The sequence below is a fragment of the Mycteria americana genome, chromosome 4 (assembly GCF_035582795.1).
Source record: "Mycteria americana isolate JAX WOST 10 ecotype Jacksonville Zoo and Gardens chromosome 4, USCA_MyAme_1.0, whole genome shotgun sequence".
Classification (NCBI taxonomy): Eukaryota; Metazoa; Chordata; class Aves; order Ciconiiformes; family Ciconiidae; genus Mycteria; species Mycteria americana.
Window position 1 is genome coordinate 88,699,133 of NC_134368.1, and position 16,107 is coordinate 88,715,239.

Here is a 16,107-nt window from a genome sequence, read left to right on the forward strand (position 1 = left end):
TTTGGTAAGATACTAGTGCTTAGCTAGAAATTTGGTAATTGTTTTGCAAATTCATAAAAATCCTCATGCTCCTTTTAGTTGTCACTACTGTCTGGGTTAACCTGTGCACTTCATTTCAAAGAGAATCTACTGTAACATATATGAATACTGTGACAAATTCTGATCTCACTTATACTAGTGCAAATCAGAATAATTTCATTGTAATCAGTGGGCAATTGTGTCCTGTGCCAATTTTACTTCACTGTAATTTTGTATATTCCAATGAATTTATTCCTGATTTACACTCTGGGAGAGATAAAGGAGGTCTGAGGAAATCACCTGGGTTTCTATTTCAGTATAGGAGATAAGAATTTGCCTTGTTGCTTTACAAGCAGATGTCAATATAGGTATCAGTGTATGCGTCCACGTATATACACATACACATATACAACACATATGTGTACATATATCTATATTTATATATACATATACATACATACTCTTAGAAATAAGAGAGAAAATACAAATATATTTGTATATACACTTCTCTAGAGGACTCACACAGGTTACCATGTACATAGTAAATGTCACGTGTTCTATTATACTGGTGGTATCCAACATATAGCTTATTGATTAATCAGTCCTTGATACAAAAAACATCTTAAAATTTACAGTAGATTCCTTTTTTTTTGTCCCAATCCAGGTTGCTTTGCTACAGACATCAAGCACATAACTAGGAAGATTTCATGCCAAAACAAAAATGAAGGCCACAGTACTTTAAGAAAAAGATACAAACATACCACCAAAACAAAACCACATACCACAAGGGTTGAAAAATGGTCCACTAAGGGTTAGGTATACAAAATTTCAAATGATAGAAAGGGACAATATCATGGGCATAATGACATAAAAAAATCATATTGCAGAAGGAGGAGAAGAATGGGGAGGTCAGCATCCATCAATTTGTTTCAAGTCTCTCCTACCCAAGGAATTTGGTCCCAGGAGGCCCCAGCTGAAGGATTCGGCTGACCAAGCTTTCTCCCTCATTAAGTGGGGGAGGAGCCGTAGGCAGATGAAGTTTACTGAGTACATCCAAAGCAGCAGTGAAAGAAAGAACATAAATAAACTTTATGTATTTTTTGTGCCAGAATGCCAGTGCCGCTGTCTGGTCCACAGAGTGGAAATTAGGCTGTACACTGAATGAGGTTCCGTCCTAGCGATGACAATTTGGTGATGAAAACCAGCAAAATTAGTTTCGTTAATTTAGGATCTTTTCTTGCTTACGGGAAGACAGTGGAAGTTTTGGCAGTGAACTCAATGAGAACAGGATTTGGACCTTTGAATGCATCTCTGCAAACAGTACAGTAATTTTCTGATTTCACTGCCAGAACAACACCTAGAAAAACGCTTGCAGGAAGGGCAAGAATTAATAAAACTGTGCGATATCCTGGTCTTTCAGGTGAGACGTTCTCATTAGATAGAGAAACCATTAAAAAGCAAATGGGAGACATACTTAAGGTCGGTTTGTGTGTGACAAAGATAATGGGAAGTCTGAATGTGATAGCACAGTATTTCTTCTGCTCTTTAGGTTTCTTTCTGCTTCTCTTCAAAAGTGACCAAGATGTGAAAAGAATAAGTGGTACAAAGCATTTGATTAGCCAGCTTGTTTGCGGTTACTTGCGATATTAGGAGGTATCCTGTCTGTCAAAAGGAATGGTTGGCTTGCTCTTAGCATCACATTTGCAGTGTTTCAGAACCACTCTTGCTTTTTTACCAGATTAGAGCAACAGCGAAGTAGCCAAAACATGTCTTGGGTATGTTCTCCTTTCACACTCCATATAAAAGCAGTGGGCAGTGAAAAACTACCCATCAACTTTTTTCTCTCCCTAAGCTCAATCTTTAGAAAAAGCACTTATGAAGATAGTGGCTCTGATGACTGCCTGTTATAATAGGATTTTAAAGCAACTGATTTGTTTGGAAATGGATTTAAACTATTGCTGTTTACAGAGTCACTTTTTTTACAATTTCTGAATGAAGCTATTTATGGTAATAGAAGGGGTTCCTTCAATCATCCACTTTTGGATGCCACAGTGATAGGGAGAACAGTTGGTAAAACAAATTAAAAAAAAGTGTGGATAACTGCTGCTTTCAGCTGAAAATTGCTAAAACAAGCTCAGCAGCAGACACAAATCTGATCTTTCTACGGGTTTTGCAGCATAGGACAAAAGAAATGGCCCAAAAATTCCAGGGTTGTCCTATTGCTTAATTTAGCAATTTCAACCCCAGAAAAATCAAAAGCACTGTGCTTCCCTGATAGTCCAAATTACTGATAACACAACACAAGTCTCTAAAATAAGCAGCTGTAACTTGTGTTGTACATGTAGCAGGCTTTACATTTGGGCTTTAGATCAGTGCTGTGCTATTCATGCCTTATACGTAGATTATTTAAACAGAGTATGAACTGCCTTTTCTGGCTGCAAAGGGGTCTTTTCCCACTATAATATCACAACACTGAGTAATAATTATATCCAAGGAAGCACATTAACCTTAGCGCTAGTGGTTAAAATATCCGTTTTCAAAGGAAAACGCGTAAAAGCTTTGTGAATTGTTAACTAACAACTGATTTGTATTTCACACGACCAGTCTGTTACCATATGTTACAAACATCTTTTTCTGTTCAAGTCTTGAAAAAGGAACCATTTCAGTGCAACTTGCAAACAGACGAAAATAGACTGAACGTTTTCCTTCAGGCCATATGGTACCCCTTACCCAAGAAACTGAGCACCAGAAGGTCCAACTTCAATCAGGCGGCTGGCCAGACCTTCGCCTTCCACCATGGGAGGCATGGTGGCCAGTCTGTGGCGTTTCACCAACCGGCAAGTCACTCGTGTTGGAGCGGTGCATTTCCGTGGAGGAATAATGATTCGTAGTCCGTTATGTCTGCAACCTCTCATGGCACCCCCACGAGCATCCACCATGAAACTAACTAGGAAGCTGAAAAATCGGGGAAAAAAAAATTAGATACAAAACATATCGGAATTTTTTTGGTTACGTTCCACATACGTAACAAACTACGTATGTAAATATAGCTCTTTCTCAAGATGTACAATTAGAAAAAGCCTTTCTCCCATGTGAAGCACCGAATCATGCTAAGATCATTTATTAATTAAACTGATAGCTGCTATCTAAGAGTTCTTCACAGAAAGTCTTATTTTACAGTGCTGCTGTTGGTAAAAATACCAGCAGTCACTAATAAATGTGAGCACATGTGTATGTACCTATTAGAGACAAAGTCAAGTGCAAATATCACTACTCTGTACCTGCAAGCATCTATATTGTAAAGTTGGCACTCCTTAAACACTTTACAGGCAAATACGTCTTATTGAAGAAAATTATTTATGACTCCAGGATATAACGCCAATTCTGATTGGAAGAGCTGTTGGGGTTTTTTTTAGGTTATCTAGATAATTTTCTAGTTATTTGATAAACTACAATTTCTAACAAAAAATGTTTTTGGATTAACAAAAAAAAAAAAAATCAAATTTCATTCTGGAGTGTGTGGATACAATCCGTAACACATCAGTGGAGCTAGCACCTATTTATATAAAAAACCCATCATGTCATTATTGTTTGAAGACAAATTTTGGATTTTGGTGAGATGACAATAGCTACAGTCACTATATAAGAGGTTTATTTATGGATTTTTGTTTTTCTGTGTTACTTTGCACAGCAATACAATGTCCCGGTGGAAAACTTACAGATGCAGAAAGCCATCTACAGGGAGCCCTCTTCTAGCACAAGGTAAATTATCTTATTTCTTTCTTTTTCTTTAAAAGGGAGAAAAACATTTCATGGAATTTCTTTTATGCTGAACTTTTTACAGTCCCATATATAACCAACAGGTAGATTTTGACAGATTTGTTACAAAGATTGGGGACATTCTTGGGAAAGGTGTAGAACTACTTCGACTTTTACTGGTTTATGACTTAGGATCATGCCTGATATGGGATGGGAATGTCAGGTTGCTGGAAGTGAAAATAAGAGTAGATGACACAGAACGGTATCAGGCCTACTTCTAGCCACTAAAATAGAATCATCACATGGGGAGTCGCAGAAATGCTACTGAAGGACCTGCAATAGAGAAAAGCCCTTATAACATGAGTAACAAATACAGGTATTTTTCCACTGTCCCCTTGACCGTTCTGTGCAACAAACATTGCATCCATTCATTGTCCACACAGCTACAAGTAATTCCACATGCTGTAAAAACACAACACTCAACACACCGTGCAAGTCAGAAAAATGGATGATGGAAAGGAGCCACAAGCGCCAGTCAGAAGCACACCATGCACCACGGATGCCAGTCTTTCTCACACATGCAGTCTCCTAGTCTACTGCCATTCATATACCTCTAGGTTTTGTTTAGTGTAAAAGTCTGGGTAGTACAACCATTATCTCATTCCTTAGAGGTTGGTGTTTCTGTGGTTTTAACAAGGGGGGAAAAAAGAAAATGAAAACATTTTACAGCTTTGATTGCCTGGGGATTAATTTAGAAAAATGGGAGCTTTCTTCATAAAATACATACTTTATACATTTTAAAGCAGAGATGAAAGAAGAGCTTAAGAGATACTAAATGCTCAATTGTTGCAATAATGCTCTATGGCTTGCGTTGCAATTTGCCCTTAACTGTATGAAGTAGTGTTATCAAAGTGGTTCTGAATTCTGTTTCAGCGAATCGGTCCAAGTCTCTATTATAACGGGCGTGTTAGAGGTAGTTAATAACACTGAGTGATGGAAGAAGAGTTTCACATTTTGATGCTAATACTATGAGCAACAGGAATACTACCTGCACAATTACCAGAAGCTAATGAGTGCACTTGCTGAATTAAATTAGCATTCACATTTTTCATCGTGTAAGCTATCATGAAAACAATTTTTAGGATTCAATTATTTTCACTATCGACATAATACTCAAGATTGCATACTTTAACAACAGGATCACCTTCTTTCGCTGTCCATCACTGAAATACTAGCGCTAGGTCATCTGTCTGTCTTATGTCCTCCTTAGCTTATCTCCCCATGTGTCTCAGCAACGCCAAAACCACTGTTAACTGCTAGAAGAATACACACACACAAAAGGTAAGGGTCCAAATCAAACTATCTCCCTTCTGACCACACTAATGGGTTCTGTTGCTTTTAATACGGTGCTCTGTCTCCATACAGTAATTCCATTCAGACTAACTAAAAGACAAGCAGAGTGCTGAAATAGTAGTGCCTTCTCATAAAGCACACGTTACACAATTAAGATAACTAGCTTGTGGTGCACAACCAATATAAAAGCTGAAGAGGCAGGAGCAATCTTTGATTTTGACCATCTGTAACAAACTGGTATCTCACCTCACACACACAGCCATAGCCCTGTGTTCCCACACCTGTGCAACTTGGGATCTAATACAGGTCAATTAAAAATGGAGTGTGGCATTTGGCTCTAGTGAGCAGTCGAGATGCAAAGGGATAGCTGTGTGGGTTCAGGCCTTAAAGTTGCAACTCCTTCTTTCAGTTTACATTTACTGAATGTGCCTGGTGGGTCAGAGCAAGGTCTGTTGGAGAATCTATCACAAGGTCTATCAGTCATCTATCACTGAAACCAACTTTCTGCTCCAAAGAGTGGAGAAACAGGCAAAGATAGGTATCGTTGGAAGGCGGACACAAAGATAACAATGGTTAGGACAAAAACAGTAGGACATTATTATTATTATTCACTGTAAAAACCGCTGTTTCTGTCATAAAGAAGATCTAATGTGTTTACTAAATAATGAGACACAATCTGGCAAGTATACACCAAAACCCAGATTTGTGCCATAACACTGAAACAGACCCCCAGATGAAATGAGAGATTCCTGAAGGGTTCTGCAACTTCTGGATGAGTCTGAAACCGCCTAAGAGACTGCAAGTACCCTTCAACTGCCGGACAGCAAATCCAGGCAAACACAGACTAGTATGAGGACAGCATAGAAAGATTAGTGCCGATTATCAAACTAAATATGGAGGAGCCGGTCCACAAAATCAGATATATACTCCTATGAAATTTCCGGAAAACAAATTTTGGAGAACTAGCATGAATATAGTGCAAAAGAAAGAACCTGAAGGGGAAAATTCCTCAGCTCCAGAGCCGTGGCATAGAAGTCTGAAAGGATAGTACACTGATGCAGGATTTGCAGAGCTGACACAGAATGTAAAAACACATTCTTTTTCGCCGTACCTCCCTGTTTATTTCCCAACCTTCATCTTTTCATCCACTTATTTAATCCAATTTCTTTTCATCTCTTTTTTTTTTTTTTAAATCAGCACATTTCACATAATTTTGGATATGCAATCAAGTCAAGCACATAATTCATAACAAAGCATTTTCTGAATCATAGCAGCCTCTTTTTCTGCCTGTTTGCTACATAATAGGGCATCTGGATGGTGACATTACTGTTCCAGGACTGGCAAAGTTTTGCCCTTTTGAAGGACTGTGTATATCAATATACAAATAATTCATACAAAACTAATGCATGACATAAAACATGCTTTCTGAAATGTGCGTTTAGGAAAGTGAAAAAATTGTATGACTAATATAAAGGAAATGTAAAACGCAAATTGATTATTTTGCTGCCCCCACACACACAGATTATCTTTCCTCTCCCTAATGTTTCTTTTATCAGATGTTGTTAAGTGACAAGACTGAGGAAGATAGTGTACTCACACGAACAAACAGAACTAGCAGGAATAATTGGCAGATTAAGCCATCACTCTGGGAAGCGGTACCTTTTCCTTATAAATTCCCATGGTCAAAAAGAAAATAAAACATAATACTAGCAGATAAATAACCCTGACATCATACATACTCCCTGAAGCTTAGGTGCGGGGGTGCTTCTCTTACTGCACGCAGAGAGACAGCACTTTGCTCTACCCCCCCTGAGAGGTACCCGTTCAATCTTTGCATCCATCTGCTCTGACTTAAAACTTTGTAAGATCCTCCTCCTGCAAAGGGCACTGGGCACCCTCTGCTCATCCTAACTGGACGGTGCAAAAAGTGACTGTTGGCTAAGGAACTCAGAGCTTACTCCATGTGCCAGTTGCAGGAAGCACTACTACGAGCACTACCAACCACCTATGTACAGAGAATGAAGAGGAGAGGGCTCATTAAAGAGAAACACAAATGGCTGTGAAGAGTTCAAGAGGAAAAAAAGGAAAGAAAAAAAAATGTTAATAAAAGGGATTAAAGGGAATCAGAAAGCTCTTACAGGTTATCGCTAGAAGAGGAGAAGAAAGGAGGCATCCCAAAAAAATCAGGCTGATAAATGTTCCTTACATGCTTCTATGAGAATTTATTATAATATTAAAAACTAAAGAAAATGTAAAAGAAACCAAAATAACTTACAGGAACTCCATGGAGATATAATAGCTACAATTTTCAGAAGGGGTTAAAAATGGCATAATAGGGGAAGGAAAACCTTAGCAGGGACTAACTACAGTTAGGAGAAATGAGGTAAAACTGAGAAGAAGGAAAACAATATAAATAGGAAAAAACTTTTGGACAGCTGATAAGTAGGAAAACATTCTTGTGAGCCATTAAAAACAAAGGTGGCCAAAATAAGTGAACTGATTGATCAAGCAGTGCATCAAAATTACATGTGCTTTCCATCAGCAAAAGTCTATTTCAGAACATGTTTTAAATGTCCTTCCTATAATAACTCTATATAGGGGAAGCATCCTTCTTTAGGACTGACTTCAGTTTACCTTGGCAACCCATGGGAAGAACTTAAATGTCAATTAAGTGATGATTCAAAATCAAAGCAGATTATGGGTTAAAGCAGCAAAGTCAAAATTTGTATGTCAAGGGTGACTAGGGCAACAATGAGACGATCTTTCTCAGTACTAAGAGAGTCTTTGAGCAAGTTTCATTTTCTGCAGGTTTTAAAGGTTCAGTTAGAAATGATGCATGACACAAACATGCGACCCTGACAAGTCTTGCAAATTGGATCGATACCGAGCTTTCCTGAGATTTAGCAAGGCAGCAGTCCAATATAATAGCCAAATCAATGAAACAAATTAGGTTTTGGGAAATCATTGCCTTCTCTCTTTTAAAGAGAATGAAGGGAAAATTAGGATTTTTTTTTTTTTTTAAGAAAAAATAAAGAACAAAAGCAATTCTTTTCTAGGAATAAGTTAGAGACTGCAGGGGAGTCCATACATACTTCTGTCAAACACATGGTTAGCAGTTAGATCAAGCATCATCCATCCTCCTCTAATTTAGCAATACTTACTCATAAATTACAGACACCATTTCATTCTCTTTAATTTTAGAGCAATTAAAAACTACATACTTGCCATATGAAAGGTAACTATATCAAATAATGTTGTCTACAGCATGCTTCTGGTTGAGGACCTATATAAACGGCCCCTATATCTTTCAGGCTGTTTCCATGCCTTCTACAGAGAGCAGAGCAAACAGCAATGGGTTTTCTAATGGCTCCACTTGAACAAAACACAGACGATATATATGGACTGGATTTATCCACCTTACAAGGACAAAAAGTTGTGGTGTATTTTCATGAAAGATTTGTATTTCAGATCTGAGCCTGCGTTATTGCCTTGGCTGATTTTATTCATATGGAATTAACTTGGTTTTATTCTGTATCTATGCTCATTTGAAAGATAACAGCAGGATGAACAAATAAAATTAAAAATGGATGTGTCAACACTGGGGGGTGGAAGAAGATACTTATTGTGTGATTTGCGAAGAATCACTGTTATGTCAATAGCTGCGCAGAAGAGTCACAGTTTCAGGTGGCTGCGAATGCAAGCATGTTGGCACTCAAACGCACTTCTCATTCTGCAGAATCATTTGAAGAGCCATGCAAACCTAGCAACGTGAAGTGTCTTTCTGGAACAGGCAATAGTTCTTTGAACACGCAAAACCAGAATAGGCAAAATCAATACACCACCACTTTCATACGGTCAGTTCAGGTATGATTATTCTTTCAAACTAGCTCGGCCAGGCACACATGCTCTCATCAGGTAGCAGGAAACAATAAAAAGCTCAAACTAGAGCACATCCATTGTAGACACATTTAAGAACATTTCTGCGTACATTATCTTAATTTTTAAAAGAAACTGGGAAACAAGGAGATAGCAGCATTCAGTGTTAGTCGCAGTGTGAAGAAGCAGAAACAATCAGGGTGCTTCAGCCATTGTAAAGTGTTCAGCTGGAGAAGGAAAACTGATAGAGAGTCTGAAATTAAGAAAAAAGGCCTTGATCCAGCTCCCGCTGAAGTCAACAGCAAGTCATTCAACTGCCTCAGTGTGCTTTCCATCAGGCTGCAACTATGCCATACATAAACAAGGCAAAATACACATTCCAGGAGGACAAAAAACATGATCCTACTCCGGAAACCATGAGAGTGTTAACTTACGGTAACATTCTCTTCACTGCATTAGTCAACTACAGAGAGACTGAGTGACATGACCTAAAAATACGGGTTTGTAGTTTGGGTTTTCATTTAGCCACTTAATAATTTTGCACAGCTGAATATTTAAGAAGATTTTCACCTTTCCACGGTTATGTCAAAGGAGATGAAGAGGTATTGTGCCAATAAACACTCAGTTTGCCAAGTGAAGAAAATCTCCTTTGGGAAGGTACCGCTTCAGGTGTTCTGTGCAGGATGCAATATGCCAGTGATTCAACCACTGATCAACCGAGGTCACACACACAAAAAAATGCATGTGGCATGAAAAATTAAATATACTGGCTCTGTGCTGTTATTCTACTAGTTTCAATATGGTGGCACAGTTTGGAAAACATGGCCTAGGGAGCGGTTCTGCAATATTCTTTATATAGACAAGTGAGAAAAGGCCCACTTAGTAATCTAACAGTTGAAACTAAACCTACCTACAGTGGTTTGTGTTGGATTATTTGTGGGGTTTTTTTCCTTCCTTTTAATACTATTAAACCATGCCATTAACAGAGAAAATGTCTTGTTAACTAAATGAATGGTTGAAACAATCTAGTAATGTATAAGGAGCTTTGTTAACATTTTTTTGCAGTGGACTTATTATGTGTCCACTATTCTTTTCTTATAGAGGACGTAGCAGAAGGGAGAAAGTGGACACTTACTGTACAAGAAGAGAAATAGGGCCATGCGTAACTATTACTGCTAGTCAGAGTAGACTTTTTTTTCTCTTGGCTGACGTGCACTATCAAAACACTAAAGCATCCTGAAGTGAGGTAAGAGAGGAGGATAAATAGGGTGGGTGAGAAGTGCAATGTATTAAAGAAAGAAATTATGCAGAAGTTCACCTGCTGTTGTCATGATCAAGACATGGAGAAGAGCATCTGCAATAGAATAGATGATTTAACATCAAAAAGGAAAAGAAAGGGAAAAAAAGAATGAGTTAAATGAAATACTGGAAAAATGAAACAGATTTCTAAATTAAACACATGAACATATACATATATATGCATATTCATTACATGTGAGAAGGTAGGAGTGAGTATGGAAAATAAGCCTACATAAAGATCCTTGGTTACAAATGGTGACTACTACTACAGCAGTAAAGCTAGAGCGATCTGGTTTCTCTACGTACATTCTCAAACTGGAAGTCAGATACCTACAATGTACAGTTAGATTCTGAGTAAATCTTTCAGCACCAGATTAGGGGAAATGCTGCTCAGTTTAGGTATCGACATCTAACATTTGGACCATGGTATATCAAAGGGTAACGCATTGAACATAATTCCAGCCAGTGCTTCTGATAACCCAATAAATCATGATTTTCTTTTCTTCAAATTTCCTATCAATACATTCTGTCCTCCACTTTCTTCCATTTCAACATGTTTCTTGTCCTCCTTTTGTTCTGCACTACAGAATGACAAATTTCAAACTTTCAGTTTGACCTGTTTGGGCTCTTAGTAATGTGTCACATGGCCAGTTAGTTTTCTGATGTCGCTTTTGATTATATATATCTCCATTGCCATTTTCTTCCACTGACATGAACAATGCTTTGCTATTAATGAAACACACCTGCTGTTTTTCCTTATTGTAACTTTCTGAATAAAGGTCAGAAAGGTTACAGTAAAATTTGAACTCATTTAGACTTTCAGATTTTAGAAATGACTATCAGCTGGTCGCTGCCAGGTCCTGTTTCCATAACTATTTCCAGGAAATCAATCTCACATTGGGGAAAACAATATTATGGATTCAAAATACAACACTTGAAATATATTTTGTTTACCTTGTTAGCAAGGATCCAGTCTCCTTTTTTGCAGACATGCAGCTAAGAATGATAATTCACATTATTTGTCACAGTTCAAGCTGCCCACTCCCTCATCCAGCTTTCACTGATGAAAGCAACAACTTCCAGAAAGGTAAATTCACTAATAATATCCCAACTGTTTCATTCTGTCAGATACGAGTACTGAAACACTTGGATCATCTATTAGTCAAAAAGGGACTTCTTTGTCAAATTATATAAAAGAAATCAATATCTTTCATTAAAAAGGAGTTTTACTGTGAGCAAATCAGAACTGGAAAAACTGTAGAGCTGCTACAGATCTTGCTCTAGAACACAAAAGCAAGTTAATATCGAAGCGTGAACTCAAAGCTCCTTGCTCGCAGTGCCACGTTCCTGACAATATGTCAGATTTGTCTCTCTTCTTATCTACCGTACCTTTACATATTTGTCAGTAGAATTCTTAGAAATATAATCTATACAACTAAATTGTGGAATTTTTTTTCACTGTATCACCAGAACCCAGGTATGAAAACAACATAATTTTGCACATAATTTATACTTCAAAGTCTTAGTCAGCCTTATCTTTACCGTTCACACTTAACTACTGTGGGTGATAGAGACATAAGGATACGATACTGTCAAGCAATGTCTACATGCTGCAAGTGAAATCTTTCAGTTCAGTGGTTTTTTGCCTTCCAACTTCATGAAAACCTACGTGTTCTTCCACAAGAGGATATTGTGAGGTATGAGATTAAAACTGTGAAATGCATTTGCATTTATGTAGGCATTAGTTCTGTCTCTCGTAATGCTTCAGCAGGAAATTATACATAATGTCCTTTGCTGATACATATTATCAGCAAAGCCATAAAACTCTTACTGGATATTTAGCACCCAAACTTTCTGGTATATTCAGAGATCCTTAACGTTGTTCAATATGTAAGATCTGACAGTTTTATCAGGAGAAGCAAATCTGATATGCTGAAAGGAAGTTTAAATGCAGGAATTTATACTTTTTCCTTCAGCCAATGTATGAAACTATTCAGAAACTGTTAGCTGTGTAAAATGACCAGGAGATGTTTATTGAGATTGCGAGCACCAAAAGAGTGTTACCTCTTAAGAGAGAATTATTTTCGTGTTTTCGAAATGGCTGCCAAAGACTCTGACCAAAGATCTTGCTTTTCTTCCCTTACTGATGAAGTTATCAACATATTGAAACAATAGTTACATTTAAATTTTAAATGGATGGTTAAAACATTTTCCCTTTCTGAAATTTCAGACACAGCAGAAGTTTTGGTTAGTTATGCAAAGGCTGAAATATATGCCTGTGAAATTCCACACCAAGAGAACAGTTCTCTATAAATTTATCCTTTTGCCTGGGGGCGTTACACTGTGATCCACAGAAACACTTCCCTACAATGGGAGATCAGAACCCAACAATTTGGGGTTAGCCACTGAAGTAGTGCAGGGAGAGAATAATGTCATTTTTTTCTCAGATTGCACAGAATACAAAACTAAGATCATCTGTGCCAAATAAATTACTGTCCAATACTTAGCTGATGTGTTACTTCACAAAAACACGGTCTGAATTCAATACATTTCCAGTGTCTTGGGCAAAACCAAGGCCACACCCTTGCTTAAAGCCACTGACAACGTTCATATAGGATTTCTTCTCAAACACTAAGAGCTTTCTTTCATGACCGATATACGCTACTCCAATGCGTGCACCTGAAATGTCAGCAGTGTTGCTAGTTCATAAGAACCTAGTAATAGTGTGTGTCTGTGTATGAAAGAGAGCGTAGGTGACAAAAAGGGTATAAACGACAAATACCTGTTGTTGTTCCAGCTAAGTGAAAGCAACAATCATGCACACAGTACTTCTGCAATTGTTTCACTTTTAAAATAAGGTCTTACAAGCAAAACTCTACTAGTCAATGTATCTTCCTAAAAAGAGATGTAAACAAGATGCACCCCAACTGTTTACGATAACTTAATGACTCAGACAAATCTAAGCAAGATAAAAAGGAAGTGTTGTACAGTCTTTTCCAAAGGCTAAGTAATCATTATTATAGGTTTCTTTATTACATTTTTTAGTGGCAAGTTAGTTGGTATGTAATAAAAAGAAGAACATAATTTGTGTCGTGTTAAATGTCACTATTTCATACAAGGCTGCAGAGAGCGTTGCTCCTATTAAAATCAGATATTCTTATCCTACTGCTAGCATCCTGGTCATCCAAAAAGATCTAAATATCACTAATATTTTTTAAAAGAAAAAACACAAAATAATTGCACATCCAAGAAATAAATGCCACTCTTCTAGAAAGTATTTAGTTCATCCTCTGCAATCACTGGAAAGACCTACCTTTCTTTAAGTGAAAAGCAATACATCCTTTGGAAAAAGTCTGTAAACTATTTCAGGTTAGAATAAACCACCAAAACAATTTTAAAGCTTACATACTGACATATATATCACACACGCATACTGTACACATTAAGTATTTTCATTTAATTTGTTAGTTTTAGAGCTCAAGAAAAGCAAATCCAAACAACACTGGTCACAGCCAAATATCCTGCTACCAGCTAACAAACAAACTTCTCATATATGTCACTAATCAGTCAATTTGCAATCGCAGTTATGAAAATATTGTTCCTCTTCTAGACCAGGACTGCCTGTCATTCCAAATGGGACTCCGGTATTATTTTTTGAGAGATACGGACTGTAAGATTGTTGCAAACTCATTTGAGATTAACAAAAAAAAAAAAATCTTTCTTCTTGTGATGTCCAGCCATGCTGCGTACAACGCAGCCACACAGAAATTAAATGCTTTTTCATGACATTAGTTTCTTACGAATTGATCTGCACGTGCCTCATCAAATCTGACGGCAGGACACAAGGGTAGAATTCAGTGTAAAGAATAAAATTACTTAGTACGTAATAAAACCACAGTAAGTAAGAGCACTTAAAACTAATGCAGTCACAGATTTTGAGGCCAACCAGGATAAGCTGTGGACGTATGAATTCGGCTGGGCCTGCATTTTGACCTGTCTTACTTCATTTCAATGAGCTTGCCCCTAAATGCAAATGCTAACAAAGAGTCAGTTGTGAGAATACATGAACATAGTGGCCAAATATGTGTAACGCACATGATGTTTAGGTTGCTTTTCTATTACACAGTTCATGTAATTTAAAATCCTTGGTTTCTTTTTTTAGTCACCAGAGTTGGTGCTTACCTAAACTACTTCACTAGCATAGGACGTACTCACCATCTGGAGTGACTAGGCCCTTGGTCTCAATTATTACTAACTTTAAAAAGGCACTGTATTTATTTCTCCGTAAAATTCACATAGATGCATGGCTCTATGTGTCAAGTATCTCATTCATTCTTCTTGAATTTGACTGAAAGCTCACTGGCATCAATTCACTGACTTGCAGTGATTTCAGCGGATAGTCTTGGTACTCAGGCTTGCTTGCTTGTCAGAGCTTAAGAGATCAAAACAATTTATTGACAGCTCTAGGAGGCACAGAATTAAAATATAATTCCTAGTTAAGCATTAGTTGAAGCTGCTGCCACTGCAGGTATTCTGTTTCTCTTTTTTTAGTATAATGCTAATTGATACACTCACCCTGAATGAATAGGGCTGGAAGAAAGGGCCACATTGTCCAAGTTTTCAGGGCCCCAGCTTAAGCGGTATGAATTCCTTTCAGCTTCTTTGGCCAGAGTGGTTACCTTGGTAAGCAAAAAAGCCCTCCTTTTTACTACAATAAAATCAATTAATCAACCAAACAATAACAACATGTATTTTGCATAGTTGTACCTAAAGCGTTTAAACTTTTTTTAAAAAGAAAACAAAGGAGTAATAATAGCATTAAGATACCAGAAACCCCTTATTGTAACATTTTGTACTTGCTCAAAGTAATCGTATGTCAGTGGCCCCAGGGAAATGAATGCTGTGATTTACCGAAGTGGCATGTCCTAAATATTTTTTTTTTTTTTAACTACAAGCATGCTTCAGGATAGTATCTTTGAGGACAATGACCTTGAGTTCATCAGATCACCCGAATATTTAGCCCAATGGCTGTTAGCATCATTGAAAAATCAGTTAAAATGGAGAACATTATAAAGACAGTCCCTGTACTATATTCACACAGCTTATCCATTTATTTTGGAATAGAGTTTAATATTGCACAGCATAATATGCCATTAAATATCAATGAAATTTAGAGAGATTTATATTAAAATAAACAAAGCAGCATACATGACATGGTATCATTAGTACAATCTAAACTGTAATCTTTGTATATTCCTGTATTTATCCAACCAGTAAGTGAACTTAAGAGAATCTGCTTACCTGCTGGCTGGGGATTACAACCGTATCGTCAATCATGGCGCTGTCCCTCAGGTAGGAGGCATGGCTCAATGTGTGGGACCTGTCTGAACTGAAGGATCGCAGGCTGGTAGGTTGGTAGGATGCCATAGCAATATATCAGCAGTACAGATGATGTTGTAAAGGTGTCATGATAGATCGAGTGGGAGAATGAAAAAAGCGTGCTATTAGCAATATGATGCAGCTTCCAGGGGGAGTAGATAATAGTCACGGGGGGAAAATCAGAGCTTTACAAATCTGTGTTATGCTACCTTTCTGACCAAGGGCCACAAAGTCTTTTGACTGACTTATTTGCTTCAAAATGCAGAACCTAGAGACTAATCTAGATGACAGTTTATTTTATACTCACAAATACTTTATACTTGGCTTTGTGGCATGATAGTTTCCTTATAATAAAGAGCATGAATTTCTTTTAAGTCAGGCTCTCTGGAGAAGTTCTCTCTCCTGCTACGTCACACAAGCAAA

At 37.5% G+C, this 16,107-nt stretch overlaps 1 protein-coding gene across 9 annotated transcripts in view; it reads right to left on the reverse strand.

The window, feature by feature from the left end:
* The window catches only part of ANK2 (ankyrin 2), a 203,607-nt gene that overhangs the window by 51,166 nt on the left and 136,334 nt on the right, over nucleotides 1-16,107 (reverse strand). For all 9 annotated transcript variants that reach the window (XM_075501226.1, XM_075501225.1, XM_075501222.1 and 6 more), the window contains 3 exons: nucleotides 15,607-15,709; nucleotides 14,881-14,984; nucleotides 2,749-2,973 (listed from right to left, as the gene is read on the reverse strand). In XM_075501226.1, the coding sequence (XP_075357341.1) occupies nucleotides 2,749-2,973; nucleotides 14,881-14,984; nucleotides 15,607-15,709 (432 nt within the window). The remainder of the gene's footprint in view (nucleotides 1-2,748; nucleotides 2,974-14,880; nucleotides 14,985-15,606; nucleotides 15,710-16,107) is intronic.